General features: G+C 40.9%; 1 protein-coding gene across 5 annotated transcripts in view; it reads right to left on the bottom strand.

Annotated features, from left to right (window-relative positions):
* Positions 1–20,001, bottom strand: part of SORCS2 (sortilin related VPS10 domain containing receptor 2) — a 1,236,053-nt gene that overhangs the window by 775,116 nt on the left and 440,936 nt on the right. For all 5 annotated transcript variants that reach the window (XM_020992124.2, XM_020992120.2, XM_020992121.2 and 2 more), the window contains exon 2: positions 14,312–14,379. In XM_020992124.2, the coding sequence (XP_020847783.1) occupies positions 14,312–14,379 (68 nt within the window). The remainder of the gene's footprint in view (positions 1–14,311; positions 14,380–20,001) is intronic.

Genomic DNA, 20,001 nt, shown 5'->3' with positions numbered 1-20,001 from the left:
TCCTCTCCAAATTCCATTAACTGATAGGCTGACCTGTCCTATGCTGTGCCAAGTCTTGCTTTCAGCTGCTATCTCACCCTGGAACATTCCCCCCACATAATGGTTCCCTTCTGCCCTTAGCGGGCTCCTACCAGATCTTCCATCTTTAAAAGGGTCCCAGGCCATCCATCCTTCATTGCTCCCATGTTCTGCTTCCAACTCTCTGCACTTTGCCACCAGGTTCTTGTCAGGTTCTTTCCCTACCCCCAGCACCATTTACTGTTTGAGCTTTTGGTTGCCTGATGTCCCCCCATTAGAGTTTAAGTGTCTTCAAGGCAGGGACTGTTTTCCTTTTTTGTTTTTGCTTCTATTTGTATTCAGAGTCCCTGGCTCACAGCAGGCACTTAATAAAGGCTTGCTGCCTTGCCTTGCCTTTCTGGAACTTCCATAACTAAAGTCTCCTTTTGTGGGATCCAATTGGTTTGAGATATCTTGACCTAATCTCTCCAGTATTACTGTATTCTCTCTCCCTATCAGGCTCAATCTGGCATATTACGATTGTACTTTAGTTTAGTACTGCATTTTAGGAAGATCATTCTAAGCTGAACTGCATACAGAGCAGGGCATCTAAGGCCATAAAGAGCCTTGAGAGCATTTCATGAAAATTTGGTTGAAGAAATAGGTGATGTTTAGCCTATGAAAGGCCAAGCTGTCTCCAAGAATTTAAAGGACTATTTTGCAGAAGTGGAATTGTTGTTATTCAATCATTTCAGTCATGTCTGATGCTTCATGACCCCATTTGGAATTTTCTTGGCATAAATACTGGAGTGGTTTGCCATTTCCTTCTCCAGCTCATTTTACAGATGAAGAAACTGAGGCAAATAGAGTTAAGTGACTTGCCCGGTGTCACACAGCTAGTAAGTGCCTGAGGCCAGATTTGAAATCGGGAAGATGAGTCCATCCACTGCACTACCTAGCTGCCCTGAAGTGGAATGAGACTTGTTTTGGGCCACAGAAGGCAGAACCAGGAGCAAAAGGTAGAAGTTACAGAGGCAGTTATAGGCGCAACCAAAAGGAAAAATTTCCTAATAAACATAGTCATCCAAAAATGGACTGCATTGTCTTAATGGGTAGTGGGTTCCCCCTTAAAACATGCCTTCAAGCACAATCCAGACATTCATTTTTTTTTTTTTTAGGATGCTTCAGATAGGATTCTTATTCTGGTAACAGCTTAGGTTAGATGGAAAACTCCAAGGTCCCTCCCAATGCTGACATTTTGTGATTTTGTTTCTAAGAGGTAGATGGAGAAACCAAGGACATGTATTATGGTTATCTTTCTTAGTTCTGGCCACAGAACAGATGGCCAATAAATACTCATTGAAGTGAATTGAATTGAGATAAGCTCAATGAACCACTAGGGATTGCATTTCATGCCATATTAAAAAGAAGAATGCCCAAGGCTATATAACTCAATGACTACTGACAATTAATCTAAGAAAAGAGATTAAATTGACTTTTCACAAGAAAGAATATTAACTCTACCATCACTAACATCATAGATTCTGCCAGTCATCCAGATAGCAACTGTCCTATGGTTCCTAGTCTCCTTTATCCTGTTCCATATCCAAGAATTCACCAAGAGCGGTTGATCCAACCTCTGCCCTATTTCTCCTCTCTCTCATTTCTCAGAATATTTCCCTTTCCATTCCCAAAGGTATCTCCCTACATAAGGCCTCTTGCCATCCTTTTCTTGAAGCATTGAAGGAGCCTCTTATCTCCCTACCTCTTATCTGCATTCCCTCTAATCCAGGGATTCTCAACTCTTTTTATGTCATAAACCCCTTCAGCATAAGTTTCTGGGGAAATCCATGGATTCTCTCCTCAAAGTAAGCTTTTATTTTGTTTTTAAACATAAATGAGAGAAACACTAAATTTTGGTTAGAAGTTAGTGAAAATAAAGGTGTATTTTTTTTCCCATTCAAGTTTGCAAATCCTTTGAATTCTATATGGCCTATGGAAGCCAGATTATGAACCCTTATTTTAAATCATGGGGCAGCCAGGTTGTGAAGTGGAGAGATTGCCAGGCCTAGAGTCAGGAATATTCATCTCTCTGAGTTCAAATCTGGGCTCAAGTACTTACTAGCTATGTGCCCTTGGGCAAGTCACTTAACTCTGTTTGCCTCAGTTTTCTCATCTGTAAAATGAGCTGGAGAAGGAGATGGCAAACCACTCCAATATCTCTCCCAAGAAAACCCTAAATGGGGTCACAAAGAGTCAGAAACAACTAAAAATGATTGAACATTTAAATCAGCTACCTAAATATTCTTCCTAATGTCTACTTGATGAAATACCCATAACCTACCAAATAAAGTAAAAATCATTTAGCCTGGCATTCGAAGGTCTGTAAGGCAAAACAAACTATACATTTCCAGATTCATTTTCCATTATTTTCCTTCATATATACTGTGGGCCATCTCCAGTTGTCCTGATTTATATCTTGCCACTGGACCCAGATGGCTGTGGAGGAGAAAGTGAGGCTGGTGACTTTGCACAGCCCTGCCTCACTTAAATCCAATTCACTTGTAAGTCATGACATCACCTTGCTGATGTCATGGTCCTCTTTGAAATGACCAGAATACTTGTCATTAAACCAATATGTCCTTTATTTTTCCTTTGTTTTTCCACCCTTCAGTCTTTGTTCACATCATTGCCTAAGTCACCCGAGGCATCCTCTGATGGGAGGTTACATATTGCCAATAAAGTTCCCTTCTGGGGTGCCTATTTTGTTCATGTTGTTAGGAACGTAGGTTAAGGCTAATAAAGTATAGGTTTGTAGATTTAGGGCCAGAAATGACCTTAGAGGTCATTTGGTCCCTATTAGAAAGAATTCCTATCCTTTTGGCCATAGGTAAAAAGGCATTCTGCTTCTCAAGCCTTCGGTGCTAAGCACTTAGAGCCCAGGCAGGACAGAGGGTAGAACAATATTTACTGAATGAAGCCAGTGTTTATGTCTTGCCAAAGCCTTGGTTGCTTTCAGCTTCCCCACATAGCGATTATTCTTGGAGGGAAAACAAGCTTCCTAAAGGCAGTCAGTCCCCCCTCCCCTCCACTGCTTTCTTTGATTCACTGTCTTGTCCTTTTGTTCCCTTTGTCCACGCTAGATACAAAGTAGTGACTTGGACTGAATGAGGTGGTCAATACTTCAAATAGAATTCAGGCCTGTGACTGCTAGGACCGGATGGACTTCGTAATATAGAAATGAAGATTTCTCTTTTTGAGGAAAATGGAAAATTTTATCCAAAGTTCAGGCACCCTCCTGCAGACAGCTTTGGTGTCCTTAAGCATCTTTCATAAAAGCAGAAAAATTACACACACTGCATCATCTAAGGAATCATTTGCCAACCCAAACTATACTGTGGATCTGACACATTTTGTATCATTCATGTTCCAGCTTTGGTAGGGTGCTAGATCACAGAATGTCAGAGGTGAGTGAGGACATGGACCAGCCATTAGATGGGATCTTAGAACAAGCTTGTAATTTAGGTGCCTCAAATAATACTGTTCCCATCTGAGTCCCAAAGATGGGAATTAACTTCTTCAAAGTGGCAAACCCAGGATTAGAACCCGTATCTTCTAATATCTAGTCTATATGCCACAGTTAGCTTCCTTGGCTCATCACCTTCTGGGGTAAAAGCAGGGAAATCCCCATCTAGCCCTCTTCCACAGTACATTCATTTGCTGGCTACAGTCTGGGATACTTCTGTGCTGAGTGAGGTAGTTGTCATTTGCCTAGGAGAGTTTCCTTCATTGCTTTTAGCATGGCACAGTAGCTGGTGGGGAAAGATTGCTTACAATTAGTTACTGGGAGCATAGGAGTGTTAGCATGAAGGGGGCCTGAATGTTGGCAAAATGAATGCAGGGGCTGATATTGTTCAATAGTTTTCTTAATTTCAGTTTTATTAATCTTTCCTTTGGTTTTCAGTATTTCTAATTTGGTATTTAATTGGGGGTTTTTAATTTGTTCTTTTTCTAGCTTTTTTTTTAGTTGCATGCCCAATTCATTGATCTCCATTTTCTCTATTTTATTCATGTAAGCATTGAGAGATAGAAAACTTCCCCTAAGAACTTCTTTCACTGCATCCCATAAGTTTTGGTATATTATCTCATTATTGTCACTCTTGAATGAAGTTATTGATTGTTTCTATGATTTGTTGTTTGAGTCACTCATTCTTTAGGATTAGATTATTTAGTTTCCAATTAACTTTAGTCTATCTTTCTCTAGCCCTTCATGTGTTTCTGCATTGGATTGTTAGGTTTTTATGCCCTAGCACATGGTCAATTTTTGTGTAAGTGTCATGTGCCACTGAGAAAGAAATATATTCCTTTCTATCACCATTGAATTTTCTCCAGAGGTCTACCATATCTAACTTTTCTAAAATTCTATTCACCTCCTTAACTTCTCTCTTGTTTGTTTTTTGGTTAGATTTATCTAGTTCAGAAAGGGGGGAGGTTGAGTTTCCCCACTAGTATAATTTTGCTGTCTATTTCTTCTTATAACTACCTGAACTTGTCCTCCAAGAATCTGGATGCTATACTACTCGATGCATATATGTTTAGCAATGATATTACTTCATTGTCTATGGTGCCTTTAGCAGGATGTAGTTTCCTTCCTTATCTCTTTTAGTAAGATCTATTTTTGCTTTTGCTTTGTCTAAGATTGGGATTGCTGACAGGGGCTGATATTGTCCTGGCCATGAGGACTAGCAGAGGTTCTGGTGGAACGTGAGATATACAGTCTGAGAGGATCAAGTGCCAGAAGGCATGTGAGGGACTGTGAGATTGGACAGCTGCAAGATGCAAGACAGCTGCCTTGTACGTCCTTCACCAGTACAGGCATTGCCGAGTCCATTCACAGGCTTTTGTCTCAGCTCAGTGTGGTTTCATCGCTGTAATAAGCCCACACGCACAGATTGGAACAGAGCAAAGGGGTAATTGATGGCAGCTGTAAGATCGAATTTGATCTCGCTACTTATCAGAATTGTGGCACCCAGCTAAGCTTACCTCCAGGTTTCATTCATGAAGAAAAATGTTTGTGTACAGAATGTGCTGGGGAACCAGGATATCAGACAATAGACCTCTCTGTTGCCTCATAGAAAGAGGAGAAGAGAAAAGAAAAATATTTTTGTTTCCCATTTGTTTTCCCAACACATACAAAAGCATAAGACAAGCCTCAGAGCTTTGTACCCTGTTGCAAGAAAATCATCCCATGGCTGTACTTAGGGCTAAAGAACGACCGAGCCAAGGACATCCCCAACATATGAACTCTCCCATGTCCCATCACCTATCCCAATTTACTAAGCCTTAATCTATAAGCCTTGTGTCACCTCTGGCTCCCCCAGCTCTAATGATCACCAGCATCAGGCTGGCTTTGCTGCTACATTAAACGGCCCTATTCCTAATGGCTAAAACTGGGGATTAATTAGGGACAGCTGCCCCCTGGTATCTAGCCAGCCATAGCACCTGCGTCCTGGCATCTGCCTCTCAATATGTCTCTGTGAATTGGGGGAGTGTCAGTGTGTCTCTTATACTACCCAGGTCAGTACCTTTCACCCCATGTTTCTGTGAAGGCAAACAGCTGTGTCCCACGCACTGGTTTCCTCTCTTCTCTTGCCTCTTTGTCATGGGTAAAGTCCCTCTTCCCCTGGTAAGCCCTCCCCTGGTCAATGTGCCATCCTCAGGCCCCAGCCCTCTCCTTCTTCCTTCTGCTGACATAAGAATCTTTCTATTGCTCCAGGATGTCTCTCCATGAAACAGAGCTAACAACACTGAGTCATGATTTCTGGCTGTAAAGAAGTGTATTAAGTACACAGGGTTGTTATTGGTAACATTACCTTGAGAATAAATAGACACTTTATCTAAAACTATACTCAAAACTAAAATCAGAACACATATTCTGTACAGGAGCAAGAATACCACCACCTTTCTTTGAGAAGGGCCTGGTTCCAAGGCTCTGGCTTACTGTTCCCCCCAGAGACCACAAGCACCTTAAAATCAGGAGCACTTATCATTTTCAGATTTATATTCTCAGTACTAAATCAGTGCCTGGCACATAGTAGGTGCTTCACAAATGCTTTTGTAATAGCAATGAAATGAATTTAAAATGCCAGGGTAAAATCATAGAATGGAGAGCTATGAGAAAAATTACCAGTCATCCACACCAACCCCCTCACTTTACAAAGGATGAAATCTGAGGTTCGGGGAGACCAAAATATTTGGCCAGAGTCACACAAGAAGGAGTAGAACTGAGAATCAAACTCCATTCAAAGATTCCACTATTTCTGCTACACCAAGCTGCTGTTGCACCCTGTGAAGCCAGGCCATCTCAACTGACACAAGGAGCCACAGGTGGCTGGCACACCCCAGATGTTCATCAGAAAGAGAGGTAACAGGAAGGCAGCTCCTTCCTTATCACCTTATACTTGCTCCCACCATGACTAACCAAGGTCTTTGTTCTCCTGGCTACTCCTTGTACTTTCCTTGCTGGTACATAATAGATGATTAATAAGCTCTTTTCACTTGGGTTTTGATCTCTGTCTCATCCCATTTCTTCCATCACTGAACCCATGCACTCTGGGTTTCCTATGTTGACACTTCATTTCATTCACGCTGCTCTAATCTATCTGTGTTTGCTCCTTGTCTGCTCCTTAAGGTCAAGCATTCCAGGGTCCCTCCCTTAAGAATCCCTGTTGTTTATACACCACCCTCAGACAGTCCTTCCTTGAAGAACCCAACTGGACACCAATCTAGCATATCCCTTTCACTTGCAGTAAGCTTTTAACAAGGGAACAAGGGATGGAGACTGGACTTGAGATTTTATTGGCATAAGGAACGAGTGCATCTACCAATCTCTGCAAGCTGTAGTCTTGTTAAGGAACTTGTCCAGGGTCACATATAGTCAGCATGAATCAGAGGGGAGACCTGAATCCAGGTCTTCCTGACCGCATCTAGCTATCACTATACAACAACAGCCTCCCTAAAGCGGATACAATTCTGTATCCAAAAATTTTGTATACTATGAGCTCTGCATAAAAACACTAGGAATTTACAGTCCTCCACAGGGTTACCAAATAAAGGAATTAGATGGATGTAAGACATCAGAAGAGCTCTCAACAAACATATGTTAACTGGAAATATTTTCAACTTCACTTCCTTGGCAATTCAAGCAGGCCTTGCTTCCGGGTAAGTAGGAGAGTGCTATCTGTTCATACAACGGTACCTTTATTCCCATTGTAGTCAAGCGTATATCCATGGTGATTTTTCAGCAAATATGTAGACTTATCAATGACAATTACCCATGCAACCAGCACAGAGCCAGCTTTTCTTGCTCCCAGCCCAGATCTTTTCCCACCATACTACAATGACCTTCCCTTCAGCAGGGGTTGACAATTTCCCACCTCCATGCTTCAGCTCCTTCTGAGCCTTTCCAGAGGCTTTTTCAGAAAAATTAAATAAATAAAAACATTGATTGTGTGCCAAACACTGCCATAGGAGCTGGGAGAGATACTAGGTACAGACAAAACACAAGCCCTGCCTTCAAGGGACTTAGAGTCCCATGGAAAGTTAAGAGTCACAGTGGATAGAGTAAGTCAGAGTTGAAGGTAAAGATAGAGTTAAAGTCAGAAAGATCTAAATCTTCCTGCCTCAGATATTTATTAGCTGTGTTACCTGGGAAAATTACTTAAACTTTCTCAGCCTTGGTTTTCTCATCTGTAAAATGGGAATTATAACAGCAACAACTCCTCCCTTACAACATTTTTGTGAGGATTAAATGAGATAACATTGTTATTATGAGTGGAGAATAGAAAACGAACCCAAATAAGTTTAAATCTACAAAATTCCATGATAAATATATATATATGTATGTATGTATGTATATAGATGTATATATATATATATATATATATAATACAAACAATACATATACATCATATATGTATAGGTGTATTCATGTATGTAAGTACACATGTAGGTATCTATGTGCATGTGTGCATGTGTACATGTATACATATACATGTGTGCACATATATATTATATTTATAGTGCATAATACATTCAATGTATATACATATATGTATGCATCTAACATAAGTAGATGTGAATATGTATATGTGTATGTATATATGTATATATATATATATATTCATATACGTACATACACACATATACAGTTGGATATCTATTTATTTCACCAAAATTGTTTATTGTCTCAAGGCATCGAGGCATAGGCATGGAGCAGGGCTTGTGGGGAAGGCTGGATCTCATATCAGCCAGTTTTCGCCAAGCTCTGCTTTATGATTCACAATTAAATTTGTCTTTTGGTCCAGAACCTCTTGGAAACAAGTAGAGTCCCATAACAAACAAATGAGTGTTTCAGGCATCACCCTTTTCTTCCTCTCATACTCTGCAATGCCTCTGCCTGTATCCCTTTAGCACAGATTATTTTTATCCTTTGTGTGCAGAGAACACTCCCACCTGGTGTTGTGCTAGACCCAAGCCTGGAGTGTTAATGGTCTTCAAATTAAGGCCTGCACAGCCTCCACAGTTTATTCACACCAAAGAGAGGTGTTTTCTTTTCTAAATCCCCAGTGCTGATCCCATGGAAAAGGTAAGAGTTTTCCATTGGCTAATTCTGAAGACAAACAGGAACCAGCATCGTCCATTAGCCTGCAAGAGGCCTCACTTCCCCTGCAGAGAAAGAGACCCACCTGTTGAAAATATGGCTATCATTAAGGAAAGTATGTTTCTTTCTCATTAGAATCCACCCCTGGATTTGGGAAGCCTTCCTCCTCTGGGTCATGTCACACAACCACAGAAACTTCTGGGGTGCTGGAATTTCCATTTCAATATTCTCTTTACTGACAGATGTGTAAAATCTTAGTCCATGAGAGGAGTCCCTGGTGACCTCTGAATGGCGAGTACAGACAGAGAGCACAATTTACCCAAGTGAAGGTCAACATTAATTTATGCTCCCAATTCTCTCCTCAGGCAGAACTTCGCCTGCCTGGAGAATGTTGCATTGTGCTTGGTCGACCTAGGCCCTTACTTCTGGGCCTTTCCCACTCAGAAAATGCCGACTTTGAATTCTCAAACTAACCCACTGAGGGAAAGCAGAGAGGGCAATGAAAGCAGGCAGGGTTCAGAGGTGGCTGCATGTGCCTTAAATAAATGATGCTAGATCTTCTAACTTCATAGTGGGAGTGATTTTTTTTTGTTCCCTTCTGCACCCTGAATCTCTCCCACCAACTTCAAAGCGACATCCATGCAAGAAGGGGACATAAAGGATGTGACAAGGAATAAGAATCAGATCTGGCAAAACAGAACAGAATGCTATCAGCTGGACCATTAAACAGGAACCAATTAAAAAGAAATTCAGCCAAGCTTTGGAAAGGTACATTTGTTATGCAAATGTTATACCTGTTATTAAAAATGTATTTGTTGAATTTGCAGATAGTATTCCAGGAATACTTAGTACTTTTTTAATAACCCTGGCTAACATTTGTCCCTCATCCATGTTGAAGTTGTTAACCTACAATAGTAGGATTTGAGGTTGATCTCCTTGGGTTGCATGAACAGGACCCTCTTTCAGTGCTTGAAAATATTCTAATGGAGCAGAAATGTGCCTAAATCCTGCTCAGATGATGCCATGCTTCACACCAGATCTATGCTGTTTTGTTTCTGTGTGTGATAAAAGCAACTGAAAGGGACACTCTGAACCAGCAGTCTTCAGTCCAGCTACCAGAATAATCTTTCCCTGTATCCCCTAAAGTCAATGTTTCCGTCTCTAGTGTATGAAAGCCAAACTCTTCCACCTGACACTCAAAGTCCCCCACAGTCACTCATGCTTTCAATAAGCATTTATTACATGCTTGTCTTATGGAAGAAGGGAAGGAAGGAAGGAAGGAAGGAAGGAAGGAAGGAAGGAAGGAAGGAAGGAAGGAAGGAAGGAAGGAAGGAAGGAAGGAAGGAAGAAGGATGAAAGTCCCCCAAAGAACGTATATTCTATTGGTGGGAAACAACATGAACACAAAAAAGTAAACAGAAAATATATGTAAAAACAATTAAAATTAAACTCAAAGGCTGCTTCTTCCAAGAAGCCGTCCCTGAGCTGCCCAGTGGGGTAATGACCCTTCCATACCCAACATGACACTTTACTTTGTAACATTTACATGCTATTGCATCTTATAATCATTGTGTTGGTATCTTTTTCTCCTACCAGAAACTCCCTGAAAACACAGACTAAGCTTGATCTTGACTCTTTATCCCCCCAGTAGTTATTGCAATGCTGTGAATACACTAGGCATTCGGTTGGCTGCATTATACCGTTAACTGCATTGTCAAAGCAACCACTGAGATTTACTTTGATATTTCCACAGGACAAACGAAAGTTCCCATTGGTACTGCAGATGTTTCCTTCCAAGATATCCCAGGAATTCTGAGCTCAGTTCTGAGAGGAAGAATCCTCAGATCCCTTTAATACGATCACAACATGCACTGAACTGTAGATCCTCACAATCGATTTGAAATGCACAGAGCTGCAATATTAAGCCCTGTATCTATGGCATTTTACATTGAAATGGCACCAGAAGGGTGGGGCTTTTTTTCCGCCACCATCTACATCCTTGTTCCATCATATAGCCACAGGTGTTTCCCATTATGGGAGCATGGAAGGATAATGTCCCCACCACGGGTGTAGCTCATTGAGAAGAACAAGGAGGATAGTCAAGAGCCCCTGACTTAAAAAGCCACATTCTTAGCTCTTAGAGCATTAAATTCTTCTCCCAAGCCTGGATCTTCTTCCTTGACCTGTTTGGTGTCTGGGTTTTGCGGACTTTCACTTTGGCAGTCAATTCTACCTGCTCCTTTGGGTCTCTTTGAGTCCTGATTGCTAACAATCTGCTCCCAGGCTACAGACAGATGTCTCCCCTCCATGTTCTCAGATTAGCCTTCCCCATTGGCCCTGCACTCAGACCACTTTGTCCATTGTTGGATCACACATTCCACACCTCTACTCCTTGGCTCCTGCCTTGAAAGATGCTCAGATTTTACCACAATGCCATTCCCCAGGTCTGCCACATGAACAAGACAATTATGAACAATAATTCTCTGTCACTTTGTCTCAAGTGACATTAAGATATGCCTCTTGGAGAGAGGAGGAAGGAGGGTCAGATTCCTAGGTATTCCTAATGAAGGTTTCTGAGACATATTAGAAATTTCAATGGAATATTAAAAGAATTATTTTCCTTCTAATGAATTTTCTGTTTGATGAATGATTACAATATGGAAATCAAGCCTAAGGAATTACTGAAGAAATCCTGTTTCCATGAAAATAGGGATTCCCCTGCCTTTTGCTTAACTTGTACAATGGGGACCAACTCAGGGATGGCCTCTAAAATATCAGCCTAAGAATGCAGAGGTATCCTTGGCATTAGAAACAAGGTTCTATGTGGAAGGCTGTACTAGATTCAGAGAAACTGAGGCATTTCACCTTAGAAAATTCCTCCATTACTTGTCCCTGGGAAACTCAAGGACAATGTCAGATCTAATCTTCCCTTTTTTGTGAAGACAGGAATTAAACTAAGACAATGGAAACTGTGACATGACACTACCTAGAATTGATCTGTTCTCAGGATCATCATCATCTGTCTATCTGGATTGCTCCTAGAATGTTAGTCCAAAGGGAAAAAAGGTCCAGCCTTCAACTGATACATGATGAGGTCTTCTTGATACTTCAGATGTGACTGTAGCTAATTCTGGCTAATTTGTTTTAATCTCAAACCACTCCATGGCCAGTGCTAATTTTGGCTTGATTCAACATGAGGTGACTAGCTTTGGAGAGGAACCCTTTGATTCCTATGTTAAGTTAATTGCCCTATGAAATAAGCCGCAAAGAAACCTGTAACAGTCTGAAGTTTAAGAGACAACATGAGAGGAATTTTCTTAATTCACTTTCTTATTCTGTCAGAACAATGATTGTTCATTTGGAGGATGAGGGGAGCCTCAAAGAAGGCTTGCAATTGGTGATTTGTCCAAATGATTTCCCATAAATAAGGCATGTTCTGAAATAAAGGCATCCATGGTACCCACCATGGTCTGGTCCCAGCATCCCCATCCCATTGTAGGCACTTATCACAAATGAAAAACCTGTGCAGCGATGGCTGTGCATAAGGTAGGTGCTCCTCATCCTGCCTGCTCCCTCTCCTGTACCCTTACCAGGATGTTCTAGCATTTGCCTTGTTTTCCTAGAAATGGTTAGTGGATGGGTAAGCCTATCCGCAGCCTATTGACCTTTCCACACAAAAAGACTGTATTCTCAAACTAGCTCACTTGGTGTTAAAGATGCCATTCCATGACTGGAGGACTGAATTTTACTCCTGGAAAGGCTTACTGGCCTTGGTGGGGCTCCAACTCACAGTCCTATTCTCTCTCTGGTAACCTCATCAGCTCCCTTGCATTTAACTCTCATCTCCATACAAACATGTCACAGATACATACATTACATACACACAGACACACACACACACACACACACACACACACACACACACACACACACACACACACACACATCTCCAGCATCTCTTCCTGAGCTTCAGTTTCATATGACCAAGTGCCTACTAGATTTTTTACGCTATATGTGTTGGGGAGAATTTAAATTCAACTCTCCAAAGCTCTCTCATCTTTCAAATTTCACTATTTTTGTCAAAGTCACCACCATCCTTACAATCTTTCAGTTTCATAACCTTGGTATCATCCTTGACTCCTCACTCGCCTTCTCCCTACACATCCAATCAGATGCCAAATCTTGCCATTTCTATCTTCTTGCATCCAACAGACCTCTATACTCCCATAATGACTACTTTACTTCTGGCCCTCATCACCTCTTGCCTAAATTAAAATAGCTTCATGATTATCTCCCTGCTTTGAGTTTCTCACTTTTCCAGTCCATCCTACACACTGCTACCAAAGTGATTTCTATTTTCCTTAGTCATACCTCTGACATGTCACTCTGCCTAACTCCATCAACTCCAGTATCTTCCTGTTCCCTCTGGGATTAAAATACAAACTCTATTAGCTTTTAAATCTCTTTAAAACTTATATCCAACCTGTTTCCAACTCACCCACCACGACCCTCACTTCCACACTTTTTCTTCCAACCAAACTGGCCTTCTATCTCTTCCTTACACATGGCACTCCATTGACCTTCTCCATGTCTTTGCACTGGCCTAATCCCATGCCTGGAATGCACTCCCTCCTCGATTTCACCTGCTAGAATCTTTTTTCCTTCAAGATGCAGCTCAAAAACCACTTTCTATGTGAAGCCTTTCCTGATCCACCCGACTTCTTCCAGCCCTCCCTGCCAAACTACCTCCCACTTAGAATCTGATTTTTTTTCTTTTTGTACTTATTCAGTATACACTTAAATATATGCTACTTTTTCTTCATTTGAATGTAAACTCTTTGTGAACAGGGATTATTTTCATCCATTGCATTTATTCCCTCCCACCTAGCATGGTGCCTTGCTGGTAGGAGGTACTTATTTCATAAACATTTGTCTATTAGCCCTTCATACTCACCAGGAAAGTTCACTAGCTCTGATGCAGCTAGTCATGAGATAAGAGAACAGATTCAGTGCCTATCACCAAGTGCCATGCAAATATCTATTTCACTCTCCATGAGATCCTCATGCATGTTCTGGGGACAGGGCCACAGAGCTAATAGAAAATAATTTTACAAATCATCTTTTTTTCTTTTTTAAAGGGCTAAACTGAGTCTCACAAGACTGGACTGAATTCAAATCTCAAGTACAGAAAGATGCTCTTGATCAACATGTTACTTATGTACTGAGCTAAGCCAAAAGAAAAGTAAGGGGGAAAGTCCTGCTCCTGGATAATGAAGATAATAGGTGCATTCGGTAGATTCTGATTGCTACACATGAAGTCGAGAATAGAAGTGGTAGGAAATTGTTCATTGACCCAATTTTATAACAACCCTCTGCTTCTGTTAAAATGGCTTCTAAAAGGTTTTCTATTCTCTGATGTTGTTTATTTCTACTGCACAAATTCTTAATTCTCTTTCAGTGGCTTCTCTGCCTGACACCAACCCAAAAGAAGGATGACTGATTTTGGCTCAGGCAAGCTGACCAATATCTGGCACTTGGCCTGTAGTGTATGTAGCCTCTGATAAAGGTTCCCTGGCTAAATAATGTGCGGATGCTATAATCCTTTTGTAGAGTTTTGAAAAAGAAGAAGATGGCGGCTCTGAGAGCCCTTACCTCCACAGAGAGCTCTCCAGCACCTTTCCCATGTCAGCATGGTAATACTTGGTCAGAATCAAAATTACCTATGGAGGGGGAAGAAACAAAAGAAATTAGTGATCACTTCCAATCTCAGAGAGAAATACCACTTTTTATCTCATGGTGCATATTTCATTACATATCAAACACCGTGAGTGGGCTCTTTACTTTTTCTTCTAGTAGATCTTAGAGGGAGGTCCTGCACACAAGCGGTCCTCCATGCCTCTTTGGGGAATATGAAGGTGATTCTGGGTTCCCAAAGGTTAGTGCCAGTGAAAAACAAGTTCTCATAGCCATTCAAGGTTCTATCAGTCAGTGAGTCAGTCCATGAGCATTTATTAAACACTTACTGTGTGCTGGGTACTGTGCTAAACACTGAGGATACCAAGAAAGACAAAAGCATGGTCCCTGCCCTGAAGGAGCTTACATTCTAATGGCAGAGACAAGCATTCAAATATCTATGTATGTATAAGATATTTTCAGTGCAAAGGGGAAGTAATCTCGCAGGAAAGACACAGAAGGGGATGTTGGGGGAGGGGCAGAAAAAAGGCCTCCTGCAGAATATGGAACTTGAGCTCAGTCTTGAAGAAAGCCAAAGATGCTAAGAGGTAGAGGGGAGGAGGAAGAGCATTCCAGGCATGGGGATGGGGGGAGGGAAGCAGTGAAAGGGCCTAGACTTGGGGGATAAAGCGTCCTGAGTGAGGGATAGCAAGAAGGCCTGTGTAGCTGGAGCATAGAGTAAGGAGAGATTAATCAAATGGAAGAAATTATAAAATCTCCAAGGATCAGCTCAGTAATAGATTATGTATCAACCATGTCTGGAATGTAATCCCTTCTCACTTCCCTCAAGACTCAGTTCAAGCATTAGTGTCTTTACAAAGCCTTTCCTGACCTTCCCCTACCACAAGTCCTGGTGTCCTATCCACCTAACTAGTATATAAGCACCTTGCTTTTTATATACATATATTTACACATGCATATATGCATATATACACATATTTATTCCATATATACACGTATATTTATGTTCATACTATCTCCTTTGATTAAACTACAAGCTCAAGAACAGATTCTGTTTCATATTTGTAAGATCTCCAGTGCCTAATGCAGTGCCTGTCACATACTGGGTGCTGAATAAATGCTCATTGATTAACTAATCAATTGATCTAACTGCTGAGAGGATCAGCAGCAGAAGGCTGGCCCCTTTCTTGGAGTAATGAGTTCTTCAGACCACAACAAAACATGGAAAGGCCACATTCTACACTGATGGAGAGAACATCCATGATGATGCATCTCAGCTCTTTCCCAGCATCCCAATACTCAACTTAAATAACACTAAGAAACAAACCCAGACATTTCAGAAGATCCAAGATGATGCCTGTACATATTTTTGCATCTCAGATTAGGCTCTCTGGATTTCAAAACTGAATTGTTTTCTCTTAAAAATGCAGCTCACCAAAGATGGTTGCCAACGAGCTCAAATGATTCAAGCCCAGCATTGAAAACCCCACATTTTCACCAAAGGAACAGCTGAGATAGTCCCAGCCTTGACATAGAGTGAAGCCAACTTGACTTCTCTCGTGTGGTATTTATCTTTACCAATGTGTTCCACAAAGGCATTGAGCTTCATCCAGTGAGTGGTGCTTTGGTTCTCCCTCCAAGCCCAGAAAGACGGCCCTGAAATATGCCATCTCATTACTTTTCTTGAAATGGTGGCTGCTTTCCAAGGCATATGGGGGAGGGGTGTGTATAAATCATCCACGGTTCAAAAACTAAATAAAAAAATGTATTTAGCACATAAATTGAGCCCCACTTAACAAAGACGTTTTCATTATGTACCAATGAAGAATATGGAAGGGGTTTACTGGATGGAAACCTATCCCATTCCAAATTAATTTAAAATACTTAAGTTAGCACAAAAATGTAGGAAGCTGACATCCATCGAGTCACAGACACTGGTCCAGTAAGGAAGGGGATTCATCCAAAATTATTTCACTGGCCACTGCATTTTAACATACATCAAATTCCATTCCACTCTCTGCCAGCCCATGTTAGCTCTTAACACTACAGTTGCCATGGGAACCCCAGAGAGGTAAAAGTGGAATGGGCTCCAAGTCCCTGCACAGCTGTTAGCTTGGTTAATTTGGGGTCACCACATCAGCCATCTCCAGCAGTTTGGATCTATCATTCAACTGGGACCATCCTTTTCTCCCACAACCCACTGCATACTGCCAGAATGGACAACTGGGATTGAATCTGGCATGAGATTTCCTAGGAGACAAAGAAAAGGTTGTACGTGAGGCACTTAAATCTTGGACATTAACACTTCAGAACTGGACAGGAACGAGCAACAAGGTCCAACTTCCTTCTCTTACAAGAGAGAAAAGAGACCAGCCTACCGCCATATGGTCATTTAAAATTCAGACCTTTTCACTAGTGGACTATACACTTATCAGTCTCCCAAGACACCTAATAAATGGTTCTACAAGACACCCTCATCATTCTCAGGAGATGGAAATCATTAACAACACTGGCTCATCCCACTGCGCTCTACTGCCTCCACAAGCTTCCAAGCCAATGGCCTACGTTGGGATTCATCAAAACCTCAAGTTTTACTACTTATTTCAGGGGTGACTGACAACTGTTCCTTTTATGTGGAAAGAGATAATACATCCATGCTGGAAATGTTTTAGAAGAAAATAATAACAATAAAAAATTTCAGTCTGAATTGTAGCTTGGAGTCACCCAGATACCAAGTGGGAGAACTAGGATTTGAACCTATGTCTCCTGGCTTCCAGAATAGTACTTTTTTTTTTTTTCTGGTGAGGGCAATTGGGGTTAAGTGACTTGCTCAGCTAGTGAGTGTTGTATATCTCAGGCTGGATTTGAACTCAGGTCCTCCTGACACCAGGGCCAGTGCTCCATCCATGCACCACCTAGTTGCCCCCAGAATAGTACTCTTTCTACTACCTTCTATTACCTCCAACTAGGGGTTCAGTGGATGGAGTGCTAGGCCTATAATCAGAAAAAAACAGAGTTCAAATCTGGCCACAGATACTTATTAGCTGTGTGACCCTAAGCAAGTCACTTGACTTTTATTTGCCTCACTTTCCTCATCTGTAAAATGGGGACAATAACAGGACCAACTTCCCAGGGTGGTTGTGAGGATCAAATGAGATAATAGCTGTAATGCACTTAGTACAGTGCTTGGCACATAGGAAGTACTATATAGAGATGCTAGCTATTATTAGTTACTATTATTACTGATGTTATCAGATGAAACTATATGTCCTAGATTTCAGAGGTGATTGAGGAATAATTGAACATTTTAATGGAAATCAAGTGAATAGTTTGAATTTACACAAATATTTTTTTTTCTCTGTCCAAATGCATGATCCATAAAGATTGGTTAAGAAGCCTATGAGAAAGAGAATATTTCAATGGCTCATTGATCTCCTCAGTGTAGACACCCTTCTATTAGCACAGCTCACAACACACCACACTGCATGCATTTTCTCATCTTTGCTTTCTCATTTCAAGCATTTTGTTAATACCTCCTTCCCTAAATCTATAAAATTAAATATGTAGAAGACAGACAGATGGACAGTGAAGGATGGCAGGAAGAACAAGAGAGTCAGAGCCAGGCCAGGGCTATCATAGCTTTTACTCCTGATTCCTCTGACTTCTATTATACCTCTTACTTGTTTCTTAGATTCTTTCCTTCTGCTCCCCTCCTTTTGATTGGTAAATTTTGAATCCTTCTTCTCTTCCTCACTGCTGACTGCCCCAGATCTTGAAAACCCTCTTTGCTCACCCAAGCCTTATGACCTATCTCTTCCTGCTACTGATTGAGATCAGGTAAACAGTCACACCCCTTGCCTTGTATGGGGACAAAAACCTGAGTGAAAGATTTTGCCCTGACAAGTGACCTCTCTTACAGCTAGCTCTTTCATGCCCCTAATTATTCTGAGTATCTTTTTTTGGGGGAGGGGGGTGTCAAGACCTATAATTTTATTCGTTTCAGAACTTCAGGTGAGGAAACTTCCTCTATCAACATAATTTGGTTATTAATTTGCCACTTACGGTCTTAAAAAATTGACTGGTAATACTAGCAAGTTAACTGGATTTGCCTAAAGTCATACAACCAATATGTGTTTGAGAAGTAGGATTTAAACCCAGGTCATCCTTCTGTTAGACCACACTGTCTCTCAAAGTACTAATTACTCTTGAAAACACAAGGTGCAAGTGGAATGAGCTACATTTATTCCTTCCTTTGAGCTTTTCATGAAACACATAATAATTCATATCTTCAAAACACTTTAAAGTTTACAAAGCACTTTCCTCCCAACAGTTCTGCTATTGAGCTGGGTTGAAAAAATAATGACCTCCAGAAGGAAAGGACCTGGGGTAAAATCCCAACTCAGACCTTTACTAGCCATATAACTCCAGGCACCTTTTCCCTTCTCTGGGCCTCAGTATATGTATAGGTATAGGTATAGGTATTGGTATAGGTATAGGTATAGGTATAGGCATAGGCATAGGCATAGGTATAGGTATAGGTATGTGCATGTGTATGTGTATGTATATGAGTATGTGTATGTGTATATGTGTTTGTGTGTGTGTGTGTGTGTGTGTGTGTGTGTAAAGAGAGAAAGACAGAGACAGAGAGACAGTAACAAGCTAGTGTGGGATTACAGAGAGTCAGAGGCCCCTGAGTTGGGGATACCTGGGTTCAAGTATAGATTCTGACACAAGCAGGATGTGGGACTCTGGCCAAGTTACTTAAACTCTATTCTAGGCAATTTTCTAAGAAACAGAACTGATCTCCTATGGTAAAAGAATCTCATGAGGAGCTAGCTCCCACACTAACGATATCACAACTATGATTTAAAAAATCTGTACATTTATCTATGTGGGCATAAATAGATACACATGTGTATAATATATGTATATATTTAGTTATAGCACTGAATGTAAGACACAATTAGGTTTTATACAGAGGGAATGTGCTGTAGTTGATAGATGGCTGGACTGGGAGCCATGAAGACCTGGGTTCAAGTTCTATCTCTGACATAGATTAGATATGGGCCCCTGGGGATTTAAAAGACTCTTAAGTTGCAAAAGGTCCCAATTTGCACTGGTAGAGGGAATTTCCTTATCTGAGAGTTCCCATGGGAATGAAATGAGAAGTCCAGTCAATATCCCAATACATCCATGTTTTATATAGTCTAGATTTAGAGGAAAATGAAACCTATATACTGCTCAATGTAGCAGATGCTTTTTCCTGGATTAAACTCAAGCAGAGGAAGAAGAATCCAAGAATACTTCTTGTCCAGTCAATTATAGGTAATTAATTGGATAGTCCATAGAACTTTTCTATATGTATGTATGCATATATGTATGTATGTATGCATGCATGCATGCATGTGTATATATAGGTGTGTATGTATCATATAAATATATGTGTCATGTACACATATGTATACGCATACATATATGTGCGAATGCTTGCACGTAAATACATATATGTATATATAAGTACATGCATATGTTTATATATATGTAAATACACACACACACATATATATGAAAAACAATGCACATGAATGATGCAGAAAAACCAGAACTGAGCACAAGGATGACAGAGCAGACAAGATTGCCTTTGGGAT

The sequence above is a fragment of the Phascolarctos cinereus genome, unplaced genomic scaffold (assembly GCF_003287225.1).
Source record: "Phascolarctos cinereus isolate Bilbo 61053 unplaced genomic scaffold, phaCin_HiC Scaffold_9;HRSCAF=440, whole genome shotgun sequence".
Classification (NCBI taxonomy): Eukaryota; Metazoa; Chordata; class Mammalia; order Diprotodontia; family Phascolarctidae; genus Phascolarctos; species Phascolarctos cinereus.
The sequence above is the reverse complement of the archived record's forward strand: the minus strand, read 5'-3'. Positions and strand labels throughout refer to the sequence as shown.